The 27,295-nt window shown below is 36.0% G+C and overlaps 1 protein-coding gene across 1 annotated transcript in view; it reads right to left on the bottom strand.

Annotated features, from left to right (window-relative positions):
• Positions 1 to 27,295, bottom strand: part of USH2A (usherin) — a 763,885-nt gene that overhangs the window by 138,705 nt on the left and 597,885 nt on the right. Inside the window, exons 49-54 of the mRNA XM_063114845.1 lie at positions 21,902 to 22,123; positions 12,046 to 12,269; positions 9,045 to 9,249; positions 4,015 to 4,212; positions 3,320 to 3,474; positions 980 to 1,178 (exon numbers count right to left, since the gene is read on the bottom strand). Coding sequence (XP_062970915.1) covers positions 980 to 1,178; positions 3,320 to 3,474; positions 4,015 to 4,212; positions 9,045 to 9,249; positions 12,046 to 12,269; positions 21,902 to 22,123 — 1,203 coding nt within the window. The remainder of the gene's footprint in view (positions 1 to 979; positions 1,179 to 3,319; positions 3,475 to 4,014; positions 4,213 to 9,044; positions 9,250 to 12,045; positions 12,270 to 21,901; positions 22,124 to 27,295) is intronic.

The raw sequence follows: 27,295 nt of genomic DNA, 5'->3' as shown, positions 1-27,295 counted from the left end.
CAAATTAGATAGTACATGCAAAATGCTTAGGACGGTATTTGGCACATATTAAATTCATTTACTCCCCAAACATTTATTTAGCTCTTATTGACATGTTAAGGAATATTCTAGGTGCTAGAGGTACAGCATTCAACATGATAGGTCCCTGCTCTCATGGAAACTTACATTTGAGTGGGGCGACATAAAACAAACAAACAAACAAACAAACAAACAAACAAACAAACACTGAAATAGCAGGCAGTGAGAGGTCTATGACGAAAATAAAACAAAGGGATGTGGTGGTGTGTTAGAGAAGCTGTTCCAGGCTGGGTAAGTCGGAAAATGCTTTTCTTCTCTTCGGAAGTGACATTCAAGCTAAAACATGTTAATTATTATTATAATCACTACTAGCAATTATCTAGCATCATACTATTGTACTATTGTATACTATTTAATAATATAACTATTGTTATATTATTAAAGCAAATTATAATAAACAATGTTATAATAAATAATGAAAATAATATAATTACTATTAATTAACAATAATAATAACAAATAGTCACAACCGGTCAACTGCCAACTAGTTCTGTATATTAATTACCACTTAGCAGACAAATGTTAGCCTCTGGCTGATTTTCCCCTGCCTTCCAGTACAATCTTGGCTCTCCTAGTCCCATTACCTATGAGTATATCCTTGGGGAATGAAAATGCTTCTTACTGTTTGTTTGAAAAAAAAAAAAGTTAATACTGATGCAAAAACCCTACACATAATGCATATCAAAGCCAAATATAAATTATTTCTGAAGTTATCTGCTGTTGTGGCTTATTGCTGCCAGTGTGGGCTCTTCTATTAGCATGGATAAGTGGGACCTGACCATATGTCAAGAGAACACGTCCTTTTGAAGTGACCTCATATATCAAACACACACCCCTGGGATGCTTTGCCCCCCTAACCACAACGACAGACTCCTCCAGTAGGTTTTCCTTTTTTTTTCACCTGTAACCGTATGCTGCCTCCTGTCAGTGGTGTCAGTGTAGATGAGACCTTTCCCAACCTGCCTGAGCTGGTACTCTTTAATGACACCATTTGGTTTTTCAGGGACACTCCAGCTCAGATGCAGAGCCTCTGCACTTGGGGCTGTGATGCTTGGTGGCAGGATGCTCTCCGGAACTCCTTGGGTAGTGGCTGCAACTATCTGAAAACACAGGAATTAAACAGCAATTTATTGTAATAGTACACTAGGTATCCTGATCAATGAGAATGTCACTTTTGTTTTAAAATGTTGTTGTCTGGCCTGGCATATCGTTAGCAGGGGCCTGGAGAAGCAGTCCTCTTTTTTTATTCTTTCCCTCCCAACCTATTTAAACAATGAAATCTGACCTTGAATACATTACATAAGTCTCAGACTACCATTTATCACAACAGGTTCAACAATAATTTTGACGGCAGAGTGTGGCTCTCGGTTTAAACAAGTAAAATCTGGCTGGCAGACTGTCTTACTAGAGAACTCTTGATAACTGTCCTCCATATGGCCCATCAGTGTCTTTGCATTTTAACAGCCTGATTTTGTACATTTTAAGCACCAGTAAATATGGAGCAAAACCCACATCTGAACTTGCTTGCATATAATATGCTTTGAACGATATAAATGGACAGACTTTTCTGTGACACCCGAGATGACTTTATAGTGTCTGCACCAGTGTTCTAGAAAAAGAACCAAGTGAGAAGAAACAATGACAGATCAACAAATTATTTAGTCAATATTGTCAAAATATAGTTTTGAGCAAAAACTGGCCGCATTTGCTTTTTCATAGAATTAACTCCGTTTTCACTTTCTCTCCAATCGTTTTGGCTTCTGGGTAGGCATGAGCTGTGTCTATGCAAAAAAGTACCGAATTGTTGGAGAACCATTTGGACCATGACTTTTGATGGAGCCACTCAGAGGCCATCTGTCTGAACGGTGGCATGCTCAGAGATGTTTCTGGAGGTCTGTTGGACAAAATGTTGCACAGCGTACCGTGGCTGATCAGTCTGACTGAACGTTTTACTTGGATGGTTCTTGCAGTGTGTGAAATGCTGCTCTTCTGAAGTTTTAACTGTGTGAAAAGATTGGAAGCTGCTTCACGTGCATTTGTGTCCTCCCGCAGCTCCGCTGATGAGGTTGGCTTCTGTGAAATGGCTTGTTCTATCTCTTCCTCTTTCACTGTTTGTTTCTTCCCAGTCTCTTTCGTGGGCTTTTCTTTCTTCGTTTGGTAGCGTTCCCCGATGCTCATCCCCTATGGTATTCTGTTTTTGTCTCTCTCTATATCTAAACCAATTGCGTCAACTTCCCAGATAGATCTTTCTAGTAAACTCCAGTCCCTTCTTAATTTAGCTTCTGATTAAACATTTTCACTTATAGTACCAAATAATATCTGTTTTCACCATCCTGCTATCTGTTCCTTCTTTTTAAATATTTTTTTAAAACAACAAAAAAATTAATCTTCTCCTAATGGGAATAAAACTATGCTATCTACCCTAAGTGAATCATTGTGCAGTACATGCACGTATTGAAAGAACACCCTGTACCCCACAAATATGTACAATAAAATGTTAAAATAAAAAATTTAATCTTAAATTTTACCTTTATCACAAATTTTATTTAATGTTAAATTTTACTTTTAACATTTTCCTCTTTTTAAAAAAAATTTGCTTGCAGAATAGCACCATTATCCACAAATTGCTCAAGTAATTTGATATTTTGAGAATATTCATGACTTGTTTCCTTTTATTCCTCTATAATCTGTTGGTTACTAAGTCCTGTAAATCTTGTCCCCAAATATCTGTTGTATCTTTTTAATATTCTGCACTCTGACCCCAGTGCCTGAACTTAAGTCTTCATTATTTTTCGCCAAGGCTATTACAGAAAACTTCAAACCATTTATTTTCTATGCCAGGCTGTTTTGCTCTTTTCTGTTTTTCAAGAGCAGACAATTTTTGTTGATATGATATTTAAATAGAAACCCTCTTCAACTGAAGAATGGTTTTGAAATTTTTAAGGACTTATAGAAGATTATCTAAAAATGGTGGGAGAGAGTGTGAAAGAGAAGATGGTATTGGTTCAAGATTTTATTTGTTTTTTATTAATAAAACATTGATATTTAGATAATCTCCCTTACTGTGATCTTTCCTTCATGCATAAGTATTTGCACCCAGTTAAGGTGAAGCATGAACAACTTAACGCCACTTTGAGGGGGATGTTATTTTCTGTCATTGGAAAAGACACTCACAACCTGGATATTCACACAGTCTTCCCACTGGACCTCTCTTCCCAGAGGTTAGGCACACTCCCCTTACCTTGCTACTGGTGGCACAGCCAGCAACCGTGCAAGCCTTTAGCTGATATAAATATTCCTGAAACGGCTGAATTCCCTTTGTATCAGAGAAGCTCAGCGATGCTCCCCGAAAGCGTTCGATTCCATTTCGGAGAAGAATGTAGTAAATAATGGCACCTAAAAGAAGCAGAGAAAGGCCTGTATTGGAGTGTCACATCACTTTAACTTTTTGCAAAAAGCTCAGGTGTCTCAGTGTTCTGAATAAATGGGATAATATAGCATTATTTAATTTTAATTTGCTAATATATCCCATTGCTCAAGCAGTTCTTAAGCACACTATTATGGAGGAGATGGATTCTTGACATGAGTAATCAGAGTTGTTTATGTTTATTTTCCTTCACTATCAAACAAGTTTAGTTGCAATATTAAAACTATTTAGTTTTTCCCTGGATATACTTTGCTTACTTGAAAGCAGCTCAGATATATGCTGGGATTCAAGGAACTTTTACTTTTTTACTTATTTTTTGGGCTAAAACTTTATGAGGGCTACACCACAAAATGAATGATTAGTTGGCACATAACTAAAGTTCCCTTTACAGCAAATACTTTCTAGTGGTTAGATGCATGCCAATTAAAAGGTAGACTACATTCATTTCAATTTCCTTACGAATTTATAAGATTTATGTTTGTTTTTCTATTTTAAAAGTAGCTTAATACCATTCGGTTGTATAGGTTTCCTCCAGTTTAAGACAAATGCATCGTCAAGATTGTCCATTTTGGTCCACCGAGGGGGACTCACTCCTTGAGGCACATCTTCTTTTGTGCTGGCTCTAACAGCTCTGCTGAATCCTCTCCCATAGCTGTTCCACACAGAAACTCTGTACTCATACGTCATGTAGGGCTCCAGGTTGACATCTGCAAAGACAGAAAACAGTGAGGTTTTTCTTATTTTTATTTTTTACCATCATATTAAAAATAAATATCAAAACCTTGAAACATTTAAAAATAAATGCGTAATGCTCTAATCCCTTTGTGTATAAATAAAACTCTAATATCTTTAATTTCTAAATCATAAAAAAACATTAAAATGTTTATTTGATGCAGAGATATGGAATTGAACATAATAGAATTCACCATTTCTGATCAGAGAAACATGGATACATTAAAGAAATGATTGAAAATAAAATCACTTCATTAATGTATAATTAGATGTTAATGCTTCACAAGTTCATGTACTCTTGACTCCTGTATGAGACAGGTGTGCCAACAGCCTTTTATAGTTTTATTATTATAAATTTTACTGATTATTACTTTCTATAACTTTGTTAATATAACTTCATTAAAAGAGCATATGAATTATAATGGAGTTGTTATGAGACACAGGCTTTGTTGTTGTTGTTTTATCATGGTACCATGTTAGTGAATAAAAATGAATGTACATTCCACTAATACTTGCTTCCCTCTTTCAACAAAAACAGAACTGAAACCAAAACCAAAAATTACCACCTAATGAAACAATGAACCAAACCTGCTGAGCTTTTCAGATTGGCAAAAATTTTATTAGGTAATGACCCATGTGATTCAGCAATGTACCCAAAGTCTTAGTTTCATTTTAAGCTTTAATAACTTTAGAAGTACAAATGCTACACATTTCCTAAAAAGAATTACTTGAGTTTTCTTACATTTATTTTCCACTTACTTAATTTTGTGAATTTTGAATGTTTGTATGTTTCTTTTTAAATTTATTTTTGTGTGGTGGTTTCTGGATGACTCTTTCTCAGGCAATGATGACTTTTTCTCAGAAAAGGAGGTCCTCTTCCATGGCTGCCTGGCCACCTGCTCTATCTCCATTGGACATGGGGTCAATTCTCAGGCCATCTGTTTGGGTTATTTGAACCACATTCTCCTTACATGTATCTCCCTACAATAAACCCTACCCTGTCAACTTTATAGAATTAATATGAAAATAAAATACAAGAAGTTATGCAGCAGAACTTCACAAAATGCAAATTGTCCTACAAATGCAAAGCATTATTTTCCATCTCCATTTCCTCTGGCAAGAGTGTATCTGCCACTTGTTGCCTGTGATGACCACCATGGGTCCCCAGGTCTTTCATCTTGCTCAGCACTTTCTGGTTAGAAACTACATTTCTCAGTTTTCTTTGCAGCTTTATGTGGTCACATGATTGAGATCTCAGCATCTGAAGGCATATGAAAGAGATATGGGCAACTTCTGTGTCACTGTTTAAGGAGGAAATTGCCTGTCTTCTGTTGCCATTCTTATCCCCTGCTGCTGGGCTGGAGCTGGGGTATTGTGATGATTCAGGCTGCACCACAAGGATGAGGGTAGTGGCCAAAGCCCAATGAACCACAGAATGGAAGGACTCTGGGTCCTTGAATGACCTTGTGGTACTGACCCGCCCAGACCATCCACCTACCCACAGGCGGTCACTATGTTTTTACATGTCTTTGCTACAGCATATTGAACTGCTCACTGCTAATAACTGCTATTTTGCACCCTCAAGACCACAGACACTTCTAAATCCAGTTGCGGCAGCTCTCTCTGTTCTCTCCTCTGCTGCTCTTTATTTTTCTCCTTTCTGCTCTCCATATCTTCTCCTTGTTTCTTCATCTTCCTTTGAGGCCTGGTCTTGCAAAGATGCTCCCAGCCCATTAAAGCATTCTTTTTGCTTTGCACATAAGCTATTGTTAGTTGAAATTTTGCTTTTCCTCAACAATCTTTCTCACTTTTTAAAGCTCTTTTTCTTCCTTTGTGGGAATTGCCAACTTTTTCAACTCTTCCCACCCTCACTTTTTAAAGAAAAACTTCTTGGCTCAAAATAATTCTGTGTTATACGGTGCTACTCTTCCAATAATAGGATTTTTGGGTTTTTTTTTTCAGTTTTGGGGGGGTATGTTTGATCAATTTGTTAATTTCTTAAATGTCTCAGACATATTTGTCTTATTTCAATCATTTCTTTAATACCTGACAGAGTAACCCTTCAAAAATGCACATGTGATCGCACCATTCTATTGCTTTACAAACTTTACAACCCACTCTTTATTGCATAAAGACAACTGCTTGGTGTGGCATGAAAGTCTGTCATAACCTGACCCCTGCTCTTTGAGCTCATCTCTCACTCTTTTCTCTCTCCCATACTGTGCTACATCCACATGAGGTACCTGTGGTTTTCACACCTTCTGTGCTTTCTCTTGTTTCCAAATTTGCAAATGTAGCTCTCTGCCTGGTTACCATCCCTCAACCTAACAGGCTCCTACTTCTTCAGTTCTCAGTTCAGGCATAATGTCCTTCTTGAAGTCTTTCTCAACCTTTCTAGACTGGGCTAAGTGTCCTTGCAAAAGCAGCATAGGATGACAATGCTTACTTCTACCACAGCACTTCCATGCACACAATTTATCACATTACAGTGTAATCGTGTATTTACTTCCCTGTCTCTTCAGATAGGCTTCAAATTCTTGATGAAAATTCTTGTTTGTTGTTATAGCTGCTGGTCCTAGTATAGCAACTGGTTATTTGTAGGTATTTAATAAGTATTTTTTGATAAATAAGTAATTGCATGAATGAACGAATTTTGGTTAGCACTGGGATTGTCAACTTTCAATTGTAAGTTTCTAAAAACGTCTGACTTCATCTAAATTAGTCTCAATGGAATTATCATAGCACCCCTTGCATGCTTAATGTTTTTCAATTTTTAATATTTTCTGGCAAGAAAGCAATCTGAAATATGGATTTTAAAAGCTTTCATAATATTATATCAGTAGGTGGAAACATCTATTCATTTCTGGAGAGATCTACTTCAAGTACATCTCAAAGGCCCTTTACAATCTTGATCTTGATCACAAGGGTCAGATAACAGCAGGGAACTCTCCTAGATGCAAACCAATCATCTTCAGATGAGGGCCCATGACTTAAATCTATAGCTGGGAGTAGGAGGAAATTGGAAGGTTGGACAAACTGTCCTCTATCCTGAGGCCTTTCCTCATTAAATTCATTCCAATGAAATTTTTTTGTTTGCCTACAGTGTGCTAAATCCAAATAATGAGGCAAAGGTAAACAAAGCTGTCCTATTCATAAGGATACTGCAATCTAATAGGAGAAATGGGACTACTGTCCAAATGCCCATGGCACATGGTAGAAGTGGTGCACTTTGTAAACAACGTGCCACAGGAGCACAGAGGAGACAAGAGCTAGACTTGGGAAGCCTGTATCAAGGACGTGAATCTTGACATGGGCCTTGAGGAGGAGGATGAGGAAAGACACTTTAGGAGGAAGGCACAGCTTGAGGGAGGTCTGGAGCACTGTTAGGACTGTTAGGATCTCCTACAACATGTGCAGTTTTCTTTTTTTGTGTGTGGCTGGCCGGTATGGGGACCCAAACCCTTGACCTTGGTGTTATAACAATTGCACTCTAACCGAGCTATCCAGCCAGCCACAATCTTCTAAATCCGCAACATAGCAAGTTACTTTCACAGATCCTGTTTCCTCATCTGTTAAATGACCATACTTATATGATTACTTGCAGGGTAACTGAGTTAAGGATTTTAAGTACCTGTTACAGCACTGGGACTAAATAATGTTCAGTAAACTTTATCTCTGTCCTTCCTTCCCCTCTTATTTCGGTTTTCTGCCTTGTCTTTTGCATTCAGGTTTACCATCATTAACCACCATCGCTTGAGAAAGGCAGAGTGATGATTCGTTCCTGAGTAGAGCATCGTTTAACCTTGACTTGCTCACATTATGTCACTTAAGTGGACTGTATTTGTCTCTACATGATAAATGACACATACACACTTGATATTTCCAAAAAAAAGAACCAAAAAAACAAAAACACATTCTGTAGGGATTTAAGTAAATGGATGAATAATAAAAATTTAATAGATGACAGAACTATTTAAGACATAATTCTAAACCTTACAGTGTTTCTCACTCAGCTCAGCCAGAGCTCAAAACCACTATTTTGGACTTGTTCAACAGGGTAAAGATGGTGCTTAGAAATTAATATTTGCAGGGCCGGCCCCATGGCTCACTCAGGGGAGGGTGGCGCTGGGAGCGCAGCGGCGATCCCGCCACGGGTTCGGATCCTATATAGGGATGGCCGGTGCACTCACTGGCTGAGTGCGGTGCGGGCGACACCAAGCCAAGGGTTACGATCCCCTTATGGGTCACAAAAAAGACAAAAAAAAAAAAAAGAAAGAAATTAATATTTTCAATAACTGTGAAGGTTACTGTTTCCAAGATAATTGGTCATCTTGGGGACAGACCATGCGTGGGTTTACCTCCTCCTCAGAATAACACTGTTAAGTTTTACTAGTAATTAGACAGATTCTATCCTTTCTTCTGTTTGCAAGGATGGCCATATTCATTCAATGCATTCAGAGAGAGCTTCATTCAAGCTTTTGAAAAAGAAAATTAATTAAAAATTAACTGGTTATACCAGGAAAGGGCACATAGCTTATTTATTTCTCTGGTCTACATTCAATACAGGTTTACTTTAACATAGTATACATCTTTGTTTAAAGTTAGACTTTAAAAATTGTTTAATTACTAACTGTGAGTACATCCAGATTATGCCTCTAAGTGCCTTGTAACTAGCTGGCCCCAAAGTATGATGGAATTTATTGATATCAGGTTAGGGAGGGATGATGTCAGAGTAAAATAAATCTGCATTTTCAGCAGCTTTTCACACCTCTGCTACACCACCAGCCGACAGCTCGCTTCCTGTTACCTGTGAAGGAGTGTGTGTTCACACTTCCTGTGTGGACGGTTTCTTCAGCAGATGAACATATCTGTTCGACTGATGCCTTCTCTGTGGGATTGGGAGACCCTCTTATCACAGTACAAACATGGCTGGTAAAGTTGAAGTCACACCTGCCACAATGTGCCGTGGCTTCCATTGATGCTGGGCACAGAGTCCTGCACCCTTTGGTTTCCTAAGTCAAGTGGTAGGGGTGGGGAGAGAGAAAGAAGGGGATTTTAAAATTTCATTTAGACATATGTTGGGTAGATTTTTAGAGTTTTCAAATGAAATTTTCTTTCACCTAGTTGATGAATTAATATCTCAAAATCCATAAAAAGAAATGAAGGCAGTTTGTGTTCTAGAAAGAGAAGCTACTATGAAATGACACAGTTTTGGATTAAAATTTCAGTTTTGCAACTTCTTAGCTCCATGACCTTGAGCAAGTCACATATGTTCTCAAAGCCTCAGCTTCTTCACAGGAAGAAGAGAAATTACATTTACCATGAAGGGTTGTTGGGTGAGTCTAATGAGATAACACTTGCAAATGCCTTGAACTTGGTATATATGCTACAGATAGTAACAGTAGTCATTATTTTATTATTGCTGCTTTGACACTTTCCTGAAGAGTCTTAGAGAAAATAAAAAAGGTGGTATTTGAGAATCTGCACTTCCTATGCTTATGGGAAATGTGGTCCCATACAAGTTTTAGAAAATCTAAATATTTCATGAACTGTCATTATAGTTATACATATTTATATTTATAAATCTTTTCTTTGATGAATACCTGGACTTTTTATAGAGGTTGATATGTACCAGTGAACCCTAATCTGAGGAAATTAAATACTTAATCATCCCAAATTACAGAAGCTACAAATAAGATAATATTGTTATCATGCAGAGATCTACTCTGCCTTTCCTATATATAAGTATTTAAAATACTTTTTGCTATTAAAAATTGATCTCCATTTAGCCTCTCTCTTGCATAAAGCAAGTTAAATTATTATCATAAGTTAGTCAAAATGAAGCTGCTTCAGAAAAATGTATTGGGACTTCTATTTAAAAATAGAGAAACAAACACTTGCCTTTATCTCCACTGACTCTTAAAGCCCAACCAAATGACAGTAAAAGAATGGTTTAAATATTGGAGATCTAAGGAAATAGCCAGAGAAATAACACACAGGACAGCTTGTACATTTTTGGAAGCTGAAATATAGATGGACATGGCAGAGACAATGTTAGGTGCTCAATATGTCCATTTTTTACTCTTTCCCTGAGAACATGGGATTTTAAGCCATGTGCCTAGATATGCCTGTGTAACTTGTGTACAGGAAGGATGTACTCTGTATCCAGCTATGTTCCATCAATGTGCAGTTGTCCACTCTTTCTCCCTTTCCATTGTAACCCAAGGGCTGTGTGTGAAGCTTCACAAGACAGAAAGTGCGTGGGTTCCTGAGATGTTGCTTGAAAGAGAGCTGTCTCACTCACATTGGATTATAATGTAAAAAAACAAATTATTAATTGCTAAGAAGGTAGATCTTAAATGTTCTCATCACACACACAAAAAGAAAGATCAAAGGAAAGAAAAAGGAAGAAAATAGAGCAAAATAAAAAGAACACCTTAAAAAGCTTTTATAGGAAAAAAACACAGTTACCTACAAAGAAACAGGAATCAAAATATCAATAGAAGCTTTAAAATGCAGACATGCATTAAAATTTTGAGTAGAAATAATTTTTAACCTTGAATTGTATACCTGGCCAAGCTATTGATCCAGTGGGAGAATAGAATAGCAATAATTTCATATATGAAGCTCTCAAAAAATGTACCTTTCATACACCTATTACCAGGAAGATAATTCTCCAAAAGGAGTGAAACTTGGGGGCCAGAACACAGGGGAACAGACACAGGAGAGGGGTGAAAGGAATTTCTGAGTTGACAGCTTAGGGCAGACCCACTGGGCCACCTGTGCAGAAAGTCTGCAGAGATCCGTTCCAGATGGGAGCAGAGGATGGAAGTTACCAAGAGAGAAGTCTTCAGGAAACAAAATGGAACCTGTAGATTGAATGTTACCTATAACACACTACTTGATTCAGCATGGAGAAATATTGTCCTCAACACAATAATTTAACAAATCTTATGTATTATCTTAATTATTCATTGCTACAAAGTGCTTGCTGGGCACTTTAAAATCTCATAATCTCATAAAAGTTATTTCAGTCCCAAAGTGTGTGACATCTGCACAAGGACTGTGCAGTTGCCTCATTCAGCAAGTGCCCTTCCACTGTCTGTGACCAGAGCACCCACCTCTAGCTGTCTCAGAATGACAAATTACTACAGAACACCTTAGGGTGTTTGTTTTTTAAATGCCCATAATCCTTTCCTTAAAATGATAGGTTTCTGGAGTGCTGGGTCAAGTTTAATGCCCACAAACATGACATGGCTGTATGGGCAGCATCCCAGCATATAAATATAAATGATTATTGCCATAGCCTATTCACTTTTGTGGTTGACAGAGGCATTTGCTCATCTTGAACCGTCTCAAGGAATATGATATAAACACAACTAAGGGAATTTGCTGGGTCTAAGGTCTCTCTCAAAGGAAAGTGGTGGGTTATGGTTGGTGGGGTAGAGGGAAGAAGCTGGAATTTGCCTCCGTCTCCATCTACAGTGTTCAGGAGCGTGAGACAGCACCACGCAGAGGCCCCACACGGCCTGTGCTGGCTCCTCCAGCACACAGACTTCCAGTCCTGCACTGATCTGGAGTGCTGGGTGCAGCTTCCCTGAGAACAGCTAATCATTATTAATTCCTTTAGAATTCATTGCAATAACATCAATCACAGCGAACTCATTCGGTATTAATATGGATGTAATGTGAAAATGAATAATGCACACAGGAGTTTTTATATTCCTATTCTAGAAAAATAGTTATGAACAATGTATTTCTCTTTCCGTTGTCAAATCAGTGCCTCCGAGAGGTTTTCTATCAATTACCTTCATCGTCATTCCAGTTGAAATCTTGTCAGAGCAAACATATTTCAAAGGATTATATCCAACTCCATTACAGCATTTCTGGCTCTTTGGAATAAGTTCAGTCTCACAGCATTTTACTGGCACTGGGTCATTCTTTTTAACATGTGCTTTAGACTCTCCACTGGAAGCTGAGCAGCATATGGTATCTGACATATTCACATAATCCTGCCCACAACAGAACATCCCTGCAACAGTAAAATGTTATATATGAATATGAAATAAAAAAAGGGAAGAAAACTGAGGCTGCAATAAAGTTTGGTATAAAAATGTCAGACTCAGGCACCTGCTGTAATGGTACAATACCTAAGGTAGCATTTTCCTACCATGGTGATTTAGCTGTGCAGTGAGGATCCTTCTTACCAAGAGCACTAGACGCTAATTAGGTAAAGAACACACAAGACGGAGTGTTCAGAAATCATTCAGTTGGGCCACACTTCTCCCATGCTTCATAAAAAAGATCGGATTTCTGTCACAAAAACTGCCTGCCCATTTTGTATGTTAACATCTTGTTGCAGAGTGTTAGTTAAACTATAGGGACTCAGAGAAAGCTCTAGAAATTTACAAGGGTGTAAAGGTCATCCAAGTACTCTAGCATAAGAGGCCAGGCAGAGGGGAAAGGCAGCCCTGTCCTAGAGCTAGAAACCCCATGGGAGGAGCCTTGCAAGTTTTTGTCTAGCTTTGTTTGGGGCACAGATACTTGCTTCTTGTGAATCTAGCCACCACAATGGTAACGATTCTTTCTTCATGAGATAGATTTGGTATACAAAACCAGCTGAGCAGTTTCACTTATCAGGTGCCCCACTCAGCCACTATTTTTTGAGCCACCCTCTGTTCTAAACCCACCCCAGACATAAGTGACAGGTTGGGGGTGACGGCAGAAAGACCTTGTAGTCAGGACCATCAATTCCCACATCACCATGAGAGACACATACACCTGAGATACCAAATAGACTCTTTTCTCCACCAAATTTAGTTTAGTGGCTGAGTTCGCATCATTTAGATGTCGCCATAGAAGAGAAACAGCAGAAATTTCAACATAAAAGCATAAATAAATAAACAATCCTCTAGAGTCAGATTAAGCTAGAAATTAAGGTGCCTATAGTCCATGTCACGGTGCTATCATATTAGAATTTATATCCAGTTATACTGCAGCACAATGTGATGAATGATTTATTTTAATTAGAATTTTGTTTATTTATTATTAGTCCTCACTGATAACATAAAGAACCTCAAATTCGAAGTGCCCCAGGGTCCTGAATTGTTTAATCTGGTCCTGTACAAACACCTGCACTATGAAAGACACCCCTCATAATAGACAAAGGAGTTTTCAGTGCTTTTGTTTTTTTAAAATTATTATAAGTAGACACTGGTTTGGCACATGCCTTAAGAAAGATGTTATCCACACATCACTCTAAAACCCCCCCTCATTGACCTTTCCATTTTAAAAAAATATCTCCCAATATTTACAAAAACTTGTTTATGATTAATGACATATGCTTACTATAATAGAGTTTTGACATGCCATGTTTATCTAAATATAATAACTCTTCAAAGTCATTGATTTTAAAGTAAGCTGTTATATTAATAATTTTAGCTAGTTTACATTTCCAGGAAAAGTTTTCTCAGATAAATACATACAGCAAGGTTATCATTGTGGTCTGACTCATGATTCTGGTAGGAAAATATATGTGCACATACATACATAAATACATATATAAATAAATATATACACACATAAAATAAAAAGAAAACCCCACAGCTTCAAGTGTTATATTGTTTGGAAATTTTTCTGCTGCTTCTGATCTGACGTTTAAATAAAACCTTGGATTATTTTTCGTAAAACAATTCATGTTTCTATTTTAAAAAGCAATCACAATTTGAAAAGTGGCCTTTTAGGGAACAGAATATATTCTCCCCCCTCTACTTCCAAATTACTTCATGGTTTCACTATACTTGAAATATAAAATCAAAATGCAGACATTGACCTAATTCAAAACTCCTAATCAGTCATCTGACCACTCTGAGGGACTTTTGACAGGTCAACTAAAATTTTGATAATGAACTGTTTCTATACTAACAAGAAAAAAGATGCTTTCTTTCACAAAGAGCTTCATCTTTGTTTTACCAAATTGAAATTTCCAGCCAAGATTTCATTCACATAACAAGAAGTGACTCCCTTTCTAGTTTCTTTGGTAAACCATTACTTCTTTAATTATTATCAACCTTGTTCCAGTGTGATAAATTGCTAATTACTTAATACCCTAATCAGCGTTCATTCTTTGCACAGATAAACTGTGACAGTGCCATTAATTTAAATAGTAATTTCACTTAATGGCCAGAACGGCACACCAGATTTTTATGCAGCATTTTCTGAAGACTGCATCCATCACTGCAATATTCTGACATAAAGATGTCTGACGTGCACTAACTCACTTAGGGAGAGCAGATGTTGCAGAGCAGAGTTTGGTAGTAATTCCCATAGTGCATCACTTCAGCATGAATGAGCTGCAAATTCAGAGACAGACAATCTCCTGAAACTGCATTGCAATAACTTTTCACCCCTACTTAATTTATCACATGTAGCACTTGACTTTTGAACTTTGACACACAGAATGCACAATTTTAAATATGCCCAAAGAAAAACAAACTAGGTCATGCATTATTGATGGATTGGTCCATTCTTCCAGGGGCTCTTCATTATATTTGTACAGAGATGGAGAGTCTCTCTGAACAAGATGCAGATGTTATTAAAGTGGTATAGTATACATTGAACTAGTAAATGTTTACTTTTCAGGTCAAACAGCATATATTGTCTTCCCAAACAGCATATATATCCAGTAGATGGTTTCCATTGCATTGGACACAATTGAAAAAATAATGGAGGAAAGAACTTTTTACTCGTAATATTACTAATACTTCAAATATGCTACCAATACTTACTGATGTCCAGGACTGAAAAGGAAAACACTTATAAACGTATCTGCCTGATGAATTGCTAAATGAAAAGTTAATAAATAAAAAGTTAAACCTGCAAAACTAATACTTCATTTTTTCTAAAAGAAGACCAATAATTATGTGTCATGTTTTTGAGATAAAAATATTGTTGTAGTAAAAAACAGTCTGGAATATGATAAATCACTGTGAAATTCAGGGATTGACCATGGGAACCACATTTTAAGCCAAGGGATTTTGTATGGGAGGTCCAGAAGGAGGAGGAAAAAAAGGGTTGTGATTAGTGATTCTTAGGACAAACTTATAAAATTTTGGCAGAGCATGAAGGAAAAGAAATGAATGCTTGTCTTCACCAGTAGATGGCTCGATGTCCACCACTGCAAAATGGAGAAAGAGGAGGTAGCATAAAAATGCTCCCCAAATCACTGCAATACATTTGATACTATTTACATATTACACTTTTCAAAAAGTTCATTATGTTATACAGAAATCTTGCAGGAAAATATTCTTTCAATACAACTCTTACACCATGGATTTTTGTGTCTATACTTCCCTCTTCTCAAAGTTCCCAAATTTCATCTTATGAAACAAACAGTGGCAGTGCTTCGTTCTAGGGAAGTCAGAGTTCAGGACATGGAAAACTCAGTGTTCTCTTTTGAAACAATTTCAACCCAAGGTTTCATATCAAAGGCTACATGGACAAAATGTGTGATAGATATAAGGCAATATACAAAGGAGTAGAACAATCAGTTTCCCATGGCTAACAGAAAATCCTGTCCTCTGAGAAGGATAGAGAGGCTGTAATTTTTATCTTTTAACACAAAGGGATATAATCAGGCCCAACCCAAGATTAATGACATAAATGATAAAACCATATAAGCAAACACCAAGAAAAAATGAGTAATGAAGAGGTTTAAATATATATTCAAAGAAAATGGTTAAGAATACATATCCACCGAAATGACAAGCAAGACTTTTGTCCCGAGATACCTGTATAACACTCCTACATAACTCATCTGTCCAGAGAGAGCACTAAAAACATAAACGCTACCCCAGCACTTCTGTTCCAACAGCATCTGTTAATTCACTCCATTTATAAAATACATATTGACAAAGACAACTGAACTGGGACCAGGGAGATTTGATTTGGTGTGAGAAAGTCAATTCAATGTGATTTTGTTAAAGGGCTCCTGCAGGCAAATAAAAGAGTTTAAGTAATAAAGTACATAAAGTGATGTTTTACGAGCCAGCCCGGTCTCGTGGCAGGCACACAATGCCAGGCGGTAAGAGAGGCCAGGCTTAGGAACAATATTATGAGATCCAAACCCTCATGTTGCAGGTATGGTGTTGCTAGGTTGAGGAGATAAAGGGCCATATGGATATTCTGGAAGGTCATTAAGGTCACAGTCATTAGGGGTGACAGGAGTGAGCAGCAGCAGAGAAAGGAAAAAGACACATAGAACCTATCTCTTTTCAATGAAACCTGCAGAAAGGTCAAGAGAATAAAAAGATTTTTTAAAAAGTTTTATTTTTGAAAGGATCGTTCCTTCAGTTTGTCATGATTATTAGATTTGGTGGAGTTGCGCAGTCATGCAAAACTCTATAACTACCCTCGATTTACAGTTGAGAAATGTCACAACTTGTTTTAGAAATGTTTGTCTGACATGGAACATCATATTGAAGTGAATAAGGAAGAAATTCTGAAATTTGGGTCCATGGATGCACTCCAAAGGTATATAAAATTGCAGGCAAGTTTTTGTGTGTATTCTTTGTATTTCTATTTGCAGTGAGGGTTTGTAACTTTCCAAAGATTCTAAAGGGAAAAAAAGATTGAGAACCATTGTTCTGGTGGACAATAACCTGTTCTCCAAACAGGTGCATTTTACTTCATAGCAGTGGTGCTATCAGTTCTTTCTTTCTTCTTCAGATGTGTTTCGCTGCCCAAATTTAATCAATCTCCTAAAATCACAGTTTTTTTATCATCATTCTTTGCAGAGTACGAAATAATGTTCAAATCTTTTTGCCTGCTCAGATATATCTTCCCCTAATTTTCCTTCACAGGGTTTATACCTCCAGTAAACCAAAGTGCTCACTACTATTGAATACGTTTTGCAGATTGACATTTCACACATTAGGTCAAGCCACTCCTCTCTAAATCCTACTCATTGCTCGAAATTCCAAACCCATGGTACATTTCACCTAGCTTTCTTTATCACTTTGACTTGATTGATTTCTCAGTCCTAAGAATATATGTGCATTTATTCATCCCTCATTTACCACCTGTGTAAACCAAAAGGTACTCTTATCCCTGATCAGACTGTATATCCTTGAGGATAAAAATGGAATCTTAGACATTTTTATACAAAGCACCAAGAATGATATCTTCAACATAGTCATTACATAATATCTACTTAATGAATGAATGGCAATTGGCTAATTAAAAATGAAAGCTATAGATAAACAAAGACACTAAAATGAAACATTTTTCTGCCATTTAGAGAAGGCAACACTTTTGTGTCTTTCCACCACCATAGTTCTCTTTAACAGATCTGTTTTCAGCTACATCATCTAAAGGAGAAGAAGGTACTCAACTGGTTAGTCATACCACAGGATAACTAACTAATCATCATGATTTTCTAATAGATGTCACTATGCCTTTCAGCAATGGCTCTGATATTTTGGTCGTAAGTCCCCTTTAAACTCTTACAGGTTATTGAGAACCCTAAATAGCTTTTGTTTATATGGGTTATGTCTGTTGATATTTCTTGTGTTAGAACTTAAGATGGAAATTTTCAAAATATGTATTTATTATTTCTTCTAAAAATAACAATAATAAATCCATAACATGTTAACATATTTATAAAAAATATTTTCCAAACTGAAAAATTAGTGATAAGAATGTCATTATTTTACATTTTTTGCAAGCCTCTTTAGTGTCCGATGTAATAGAAGGCAGCTTAATTTTCACATCTGCTTCTGCACTTGACCCGTTGCAATATCACATGTCATGGAAGCACTGGAAAACTAGACTATTTACTCATGAGATAACAAGAGTTAAAAAGGCATATAATAGTTTAGCATTATTATGAAAAAAAACTTTGATCTCACAGATCACCTAAAAGCATCTTGGAGACTCCCAGGAATCCCTGGGCCACACTTTGAGATGCTGCCTTAGAGCTGAACACTTACACACTTCCTCCAACTTTTCCTCTAACTTTTGCTTGCATGTGGTGTACACTCAAAGGGCAGAGTTCATAATGTCTGTATTTTTTTTCTGGTCTTTCATTAAATGTTTGCAACTTATGGTTATGTTATACTGGGCCTGCTCATTAGACGTAATGAACGTTGACTTGATTTGATTTGGAGAATAGCCAATGTTTATCAAGGTATCAGAATACTTGTAGAAGCTAAAAGCATAGACTCTGTAGTCATATGGATGGAGTTAGCCACAGTGGCAAGAAACTCATGGGCTAATCTCCCAGCCTCCCTTGCATTTAGGTATCAACAAATAGTTGAGTTTTAGTCAATGGAATGCAATTAAAAATATTTGCTATTTCTAGACCTGGCCAATAAAAAACTCCCACACATGTTATCTCATGCTGTTTTCCCCAGGAATGGACACAACTCTCAGGTGACCCTAGAATTTACCTATTGAAAATGGCAGAGCCTCCGAAGGCCAGAATAACTGCAGGAAAGGGAGCTAACCTGCATACGCATTTACCACCTTGGTATTATTATATGAGAAAGAAATAATCTCCTTTGTATTTGAGCTATATAACTCATTTATAACAGCAGTTAGTACTATTGGAACTAATACAGCCACTTATTAGTTGTGTGATTTGAAGGAAGTTTTTAACTTCTGTGCTTCTGTTTTCTCGTCTGTAAAACAGATGTAATAATAATACCTACCTCAGGGTGGCTGTGAGGAGTAAATGTGTTAATGAATATAAAGCACACAGCACTCAGCTTGGCAAAAAGTGACAATGGACTGTTACTCACTTGTTGTTATGTGTCTACTGATCTTTGTGTACATCATTTAGCCAATAAGCAGTATCTAGGAGACACTTGGCTGGGCTGGGATCCCTGACTGAGCTTTAGTGTCTTTAGAATGCCAACCTTTGAAGTCTAGAATGCATGGGAGAAATTTAGGGGAAATTTCTGAAATAACTGTGTGTCGATACTGACTCTTATGCATGGTATGGTTTGACATGTCACTCAATTTCACAGAAGATCCTGGGAGGTTGGTTTTGTTGTTTGTGTGCTTGTTTTACTGGGCAAAACAAACTTTCTTGTTACCTTATAGCACAGATCCAGGTGCCCTGTGCTATTTTCTGGAGGTAATCCTTAAATTTCTGGGGTCAATAAAAGTGTCCTAATTGAAACCTACTTCTGTTATATGTAGGGCAATTATCCATTATCACTATTTCTTGGCAGCTGAGGGAGATAAATAAAATGACATGAAAATGTCAACCAGCTTGACCATGTATATATTAAAACTTTCCTTTAGATGTGTCCCATTAGGTTGGATTAAAAAATGCATAGGATGGTTATAGTGTAGGTGATTTATAACTTTGTAGATTGGTAAATGATTTGCAAACACATTTTTGGTTTTCCAAAGATAAAATAAAATATTAGAAATCAAGGGCTTTTTTTTGGCTCGAAGAAGGAGATGAGTTTTTTCACACTGAGAGGATTAAAATTCAGTTGTGAATAAATCAATTTAGCATGTCTTATTTGTTTATGAAGTATTAAAATATCAAGAGTCTATTTTTATTAAGGCACAGATTCAGGAATGCTCAGGATTGATACTTTTTATTTTCTAGCTGATTAGTTTTGTTATTAACATGCTCTTCTTAACAGTTTTCATCAGAACTTTATGTTGAAGAAATAAATACCATGTATAAGAACATACGTGGTAATAACTATGAATAATAGCTATAAGAATCAATTTAAATAATTGTTACTTGCATTATGGATAACTCTTTGGTTTTCAAAAAGAAAAGAAATTACCAAAAGATGGTAAAGAATTCATAATTCTTCTCCATCAAGATATCATGATGTCCTGAAATCATAGAGAGGGCTGGAGTGTCAACACTTAATACTTGCAGGGGTGGATTTACCCTAAAGCTAATGATGGAGCTTCAGGGGTCCTTCTTGCATAAGCCCCTTCCAAAGCAAACATGGTTATATATTTCTATAAAATTTGCAAAGTATACTATTTAACTACAACTTTTTATGGCCACTGTCTCTTCCCCCTTTAACTCGGGCTCTGCCATATGTCCTCTCATATTAATTGAATTTGGAGTGACCATGAGCATTTTTGCAACCTAACTATGAGGAAGTTTAGTCTGGGAAATATTTAATTTGGGTTCAGTAGCTATATTTATATGATTTCACTCACTTTTTAAAAAAATGTCAAGGCTTGAATACACCATTTTAACTGCAATTTGGAAAGAAAAGAAATGTAAGAAATCATAGACTTCCAATTCAGATGCACTAAAAGGCAAGCTATAGAGACAGTAAAAAATCAGATAGAAAAATTAGTGTAATATGAAACAAAAGCTGTAAAAATTAGCAAAATGAACAATGAAATCAATTAATATCATTCTGACATCAATAAGAAAAATGTAACAAAATAACTTTCAGATTATGCCAAAACTATTAAAAGAAAATGATCAATATAGAATTGCAGCAATGTATGGGCAATTTAGTTACGTGATAATACAATATGAAAAGAAGTAATTCATAAATACATTTAAAAAATGATAATTCTTGCTGATACGATAAAATAGTTACATCTATGATAACACACAACTCAAATTCAGTCATACAGAAAGAATGTCCATGAAATATAGTTAATGATGTTGCCAGTTCAACAAATATTTAAGACAAGTCACAGAAAATTACTTTAAGACAAGAAAACTTAAAATGCCTGAAATCTCAAAAAGACCTTTGGTAGAGATTTCTCCAAATTTGACAATAAACTAAAACATTTATGTAATATTATAAGAATGAGTTGTGAAGCTTAGGGCCACTTTTTCTAACTTTAAGTAATTTTAAAAAGCAGTTTTGGTCAACCACGTGACAGAAAAGACTGCATTATCTTTCTATTTTCTCTATGGATAATTACAGTACAAAGCCATTGTTGTATGAAGAATAAAAGCAAAACAGGTCAGAGAGAAGGGTAGGTTTTTTTCTAAGGCAAGTTTCTAATGTCTGCACTTTAGTTTCTTCATTTTTAAAATGTGGATAATAATAGTACCTATCTTATAAAACTGTTGTAAAGATCAACTGATAAAATGATTGATAATTATAATATTATATATTATATATAATAAATTATAATATTACATATTATATATAACAAATAAAATAAAATAATGATAATAAAAAATAATGTATAAAAAACATTGGGCACAGTGCCTGTTAGATAGTAAGTACTCATTCAATGATAGTTGTTATTATTATTCGTGTTAGTTTCATAAGTAAAAAGAATAAGGGATTAAAAGAATTATAACATATATTATCATAATAATTTTGAATACTGTTAGTATTTGCTAGAAAATATTCTTTAGAGCCAGAACCAATGCATTCATGTGTGGGACTGTCTGGTGTGTGTGTGTGTGGTGGACACGATACTTTTCCAGAAGAAAGAATTCTGATGTGTGCTTAAGAAATATATCAGGTTCTCACAAAAAATGGGAGGTTACATTTTTATTTGTTATGCAATATGTTTCTAATTGTTGCATTAGATATAATCCAAGTAAGCTTTAATTACTTATTGGTTTTATTTCTAGGGCAAATTTCTTACCCTCTCTGCCTCTCAGACTCTCCATCCACTGAAAGGTAGCTAAGGGCCCCTTACCTGGAAGGCGACTGTACACCACACCCTCTTCTTCTCCACCACAGCATTCTAAATCTTTGCTCACAATCTGTCCACTGCAGCAGTGCTGGCCATGGCCATCATGAAGCCTCCCAGCACAGCAAATCTGGTTTCCTGAGGTGGAGTACGGCATTCTGCCACAGCAGGAGTCGCCGATGCCAACAGAAACCCGATTGTGCTGGTCATCTGGACAGCATACTTCACCTGTCAATTTATGACAATAACAATCATTGCTTGGATTAAAAAAATATGCTATGATTCACAACTAAGTTTTATTCCAGTCACCTGGCAGATGCCAATGGATTGACAAAATTACTAGAAATAATAGTGCTAGGCTAAAGTTGCAAAATCTCAATACAACTCTAAAATTTTTGTGTGAAAGATGTAAGAACATGTCTGTCTGCTCACATACACACATGCCAATTAGAGGTAAATTTATGTTGCTTATTTCCTCTTCTTTGATAAATGAGCACTTTAGATCTGGTGATATGAATTATGTGGCATTACAGGAAAAATGTTCAAAAATATTTTTCTGTATAGTGTAATTTTTTTGAAAGTGAGGTGGCTTCAGGAAACAACTATTAATACATTTATATTGCCTATGATTATAATTTCCTTTATCAAACTATTCACATGATTTTCTGGGAAACTTAGAATAAGAATATAAGAATAAGATCACCTTTGGCTGGGTGCCTTAACATCGAAGGATTCAAATATTTTAAATATCAATAGTTAGCCTTCATAAATTTTTATTTATTTATTTTTTATAGAGAGAGGCCTTTAAAAACCAAAATTTTAAAAATTCCTTTTCTTAAGGATACCTTTGAAAGGAATAATAAAAACTTGGCAGGTCTAAAATCTAGATTTTATTTCTTTTCTCTCTTTATCCTTCCTCTGGCCTCCCAGATCTTGACATGCTCCTCCTCCTTGTTCTGCTCCTCATCTTCTTCTCACATGTTCAACAGACCCTTTTCTCTACTGCCTCTTCTTAAACAAATCTCCCTCTCTGGACAATATCCCATCATCGTGTCTTACAAGGTATGTGAGTGTGATGACCAAGCTGGTGGGTTTTATAGCTTTAAACCATGGTCCAGACAAGATTTCTATAACCTAATTAATGGCTTGTCAAGCTTCCAAGTTCACTGAAGAATTTAGAATTGCGTTTAGTAATTTATAGTCCTGAACTTCCTGCTTTCTATTAATTAGTTAATCCCCTTGCAAAGCCTGGATATCCCAAAACTTTGTTAATAAAAGCAACATGAATTGCTTACAAAAATGATATCAAAAATATTAGACAATATTTAGCTATGGATACATACATGAAAAGTATAAAAATAGGACAAGAACTCTTAGCAGGTATTCTTAAGGTCTTTCCTGTCCAAATTCATTGTTCAAAAATCCATCCCATTAGATGATATGAACAAATTACTAGAAACACACAACCTACCAAGACTGAATCATGAAGAAAAACAAAATCTGAATGGATGTATAACTAGTAACAAATTTGAATAAGTAATTAGAAACCTTTCAACAAAGAAAAGTGTTGGCTCAGATGGCTTCTCTGGTGAATCCTACCAATAATTTAAAGAAGAATTAACACCAATCTTTCTCAAACTCTTCCAAAAAATTGAAGAAGAGGGAAACTTCCCAACTCAATCTATGAGGCCAGCATTATCCTGATACCAAAACCAGACAAAGACATAACAAGAAAAGTACAGACCAGTATTCCTTATGCAAAAATCCTCAATAAAATAATAACAAACAGAATTCAATAGCAAATTGAAAGGATAATACAATATGGCCAAGTGGGATTTATTCTTGGAATGCCAGGATGTGTCAACATATGAAAATCAATCAATGTAACACACCATAGTAACAAAATGAAGAAAAAAAACCATACACATGGTCATCTCAGTTGACGTAGAAAAGGCATTTGACAAAATTCAACCCCTTTCATTATAAAAACACTCAGCAAAATAGGAATAGAAGGAAACTGCCTTAACATAATAAAGGTATATATGAAAAACCCACAGCCAGCAACACACTCAACAGTAAAAGACTGAAAACTTTCCCTCTAAGATCAGGAATGTATTATGTTTCTGTTGCTTATAACAGAATACCTGAAACTGGGTAATTGATAAGAAACAATTTTATGGCTTACAGTTTCAGAAGCTGGGAAGTCCAAAGTCCAGGGAACATATCTAGTGAGGGCCTACGTGGTGGGTGGTGACTCTCCACAGCAAGGCAGGATGTCACATGGTGGATATGGCAGAAGCATGAGAGCAAGAGAGCTTCTCATGTGCTCTCTTTTTAAAGTCCTTAGAACTATGCTCTTGACTACCATTAAACCATCAATGGATTAATCCACTCACTATGCCATGGTCTTCACAATCCCATCACCTCTTAAAGGCCCCACCTTTCAATTACTGTAATAAGATTAACCTTCCTCTTAACACTGTCACAGTGTGGGTCAACCTTCTAATATATGGAACTTTGGGGACATAATTCAATACATAGCAAGTAACAAGACAGGATGCTTGATTTTACCACTTCTATTCAATATAATATTAGATGTTATAGTTAGAGCAATAAGGCAAGAGAAAGAAATAGAAGTTATTCAAATTGAAAAGAAAGAAGTAAACTATCTTTCTTCTCAGAAAACATGATTTTATATGTAGAAAACCCTAAATATTCCACAATATTAGAATTGTTAGAACCTGTTAGAACTGATACATGAATTCAGCAAATACAAAATTCTGCAGGACACAAAATCAACACAAAAAATCAGGGGCATTTCTATACACTAAGAATAAACAATCTGAAAAGAAAAATATGAAAACAATTTCATTTGTAAAAACATCAAAAAATAAATAAAATACTTAAGAATTAGCTTAATCAAGGAGATGAAAGACTTGTACATTGAAAACTATAAAATGTTGCTGGAAGAAATGAAAGAAGACACAGCTAAATGGAAGAAGATTCTCTGCTCATGGATTGGAAGACTTGATGTTGTTAAGATGTCACTACTGCCCAAAGTGATCTAGAGATTCAATGTGATCCCTATAGAAATCTTGATGCTTTTTTGCAGAAATAGAAAAAGCCATCCTAAAATTCATATGGAATCTCAAGGGATCCCAAATAACCAAAACAATCTTGAAAAAGAAGAACAAAGATAAAAGTTTCATACTTCCTGATTTAAAAACTTGCTCCAAAGCAACAGTAATTAAAACAGTGTTACTGGTACAAAGACAAACATATAGACCAACGGGATAGAATAAAGATTCTAGAAATAAACACTCATGTATATGGTCAAATGATTTTAACCAGAGTGCCAAGACCATTCAATGGGAAAAGGACTACCTTTTCAACAAATATGAAGGTACTTCAAAGAGTTCATGGGAAAACAGAATCAAAAGATACTATAAATCTTTCTATGTACCTTTTGAAGTAACTTTATAGTATTTGAAAAACTGGATATCCCCATGCAAAAGAATGAAGTTGAACCCTTACCTTATACTATATACAAAAATTAACTCAAAATGTACCCAAGATCTAGACATAAAAACTAAATCTCAAGTTTCTTACAAGAAAACAGAGGGGGGCTAGCCCCATGGCTCACTCAGGAGAGTGCAGTGCTGGTGGCGCTGAGGCTGGGGGTTCTATATAGGGGTGGCCGGTGCACTCACTGGCTGAGCGTGAGGCAGATGACACTGAGTTTTTGAGGGTTGCAATCCCCTTACTGGTCAAAAAAAAAAAAAGAAAAAGAAAAAGAAAGAAAACAGAGGGAAAGCTTTATGACATTGGATTTGGCAATGATTTCTTAGATATGACTCTTAAGCACAGATAATAAAAGAAAAAATAGATGAACTGGACTTCATCAAAATTAAAAACTTCCACACATCAAAGAACATTATGAATAGAGTGCAAACACAATCCATGAGAGAAAATACTTGGAAATTACATATCTGATAAAAGATTAATATATGGAATGTATAAAGAACTCCTAAAACTCAACAGCAAAAAACCAGGAATGCTATTTTTAAAATGGGCAAAGAACTTGGATAGATGTTTTTCCAAAGAAGATATACAGATACATGAAATGATGCTCAAAATTAATTAATCATTAGGGAAATGCAAATCAAACCACTATGTGATAACACTTCTTATGGATTAGGAGAGCTATTATCAAAAAAACAACAAAAAAACCCAGAAAATAAATGTTGGCAAAGATATGGAAAGTACACTTCTGCATTGCTGTTGGGAATATGAAACAGTGCAGCTGCTGTGGAAAAAAGTATGACAGTTCCTCAAAAAAATTAAACAGAATGACCTTATGATCTAGCAATTCCACTTCTGGGTATATCCTCAAAAGACTTGAGAGCAGGGACTTGAACAGATATTAGAACACCCATGCTCACAACTGCTTTATTCACAATAATCAAAAGGTGGAAACAATGCAAATGTCCATCAACAGATGAATGCATAAAGAAAATGTGGCCTATTCATATGATGGAACATTATTCAGCCTTAAAAAGAATGAAACCTTGACATATGCTACATACTTGACATATGGATGAGTCCTGAAATCATTACACTAAGTGAAAGAAGCCAGTCACAAAGTACAAATATTGTATGATTCCAATTATATGAGGTACCTAGAGCAGTCAAATTCATAGAGACAAAAACCAGAATTACAGTTACTGGGGGTTGAAGGTAAGGGAATATGGAGACTTAGTGTTTAATGGGTACAGAATTCCAGCTTGAGAAGATTAAGTTCTGGAGTTAGATGGCAGTGGTGATTGCACAGCAATGTGAGTATACTCAGTGACACTGAACTGTGCACCTAAAAATAGTTAAAATGGTAAATTTTGTTGTATATTTTACCACAATAAAGAAATCCAGTCCATAAACAGGGAAAAAATAAATCCATGCCTGGTTTCAGAGGTGGCTTAACTATCACTTTCCAGGAATACTCTAGTCTCAGTAGGGGCAAAAAACATATCACAATTTCCCAGAAAACAGAAGATAGGACAGTAGATTGTCCCTCTTCTCTAAATTACAAGAGCTTGCTGAGTACTTGGAAGATTCTTCAGCTAAGAAAAAGAAAAAAGAAAAAAAAATTCAGACCAAATTAATAGCTTTTCAGATTAAGCAATTCCTAACTCCCCTGTAGTTCCCAACCCTAATACCATCCTATTGCCAATCCCTGAGGCAGCTGCTTAATTTACAGTCGTAGATCTATGCTCAGCATTTTTTCCTATATTCTTGCACTCAGACTCACAGTACTTTTTTGCTTTCACTTGTGACAGTTACACTCCAAGAATTTATAGAAATGCCCTCTTGACTGTTACAATTACTTAAACATTACCTTAGTGT

The sequence above is a fragment of the Cynocephalus volans genome, chromosome 11 (assembly GCF_027409185.1).
Source record: "Cynocephalus volans isolate mCynVol1 chromosome 11, mCynVol1.pri, whole genome shotgun sequence".
NCBI lineage: Eukaryota > Metazoa > Chordata > Mammalia > Dermoptera > Cynocephalidae > Cynocephalus > Cynocephalus volans.
The sequence above is the reverse complement of the archived record's forward strand: the minus strand, read 5'-3'. Positions and strand labels throughout refer to the sequence as shown.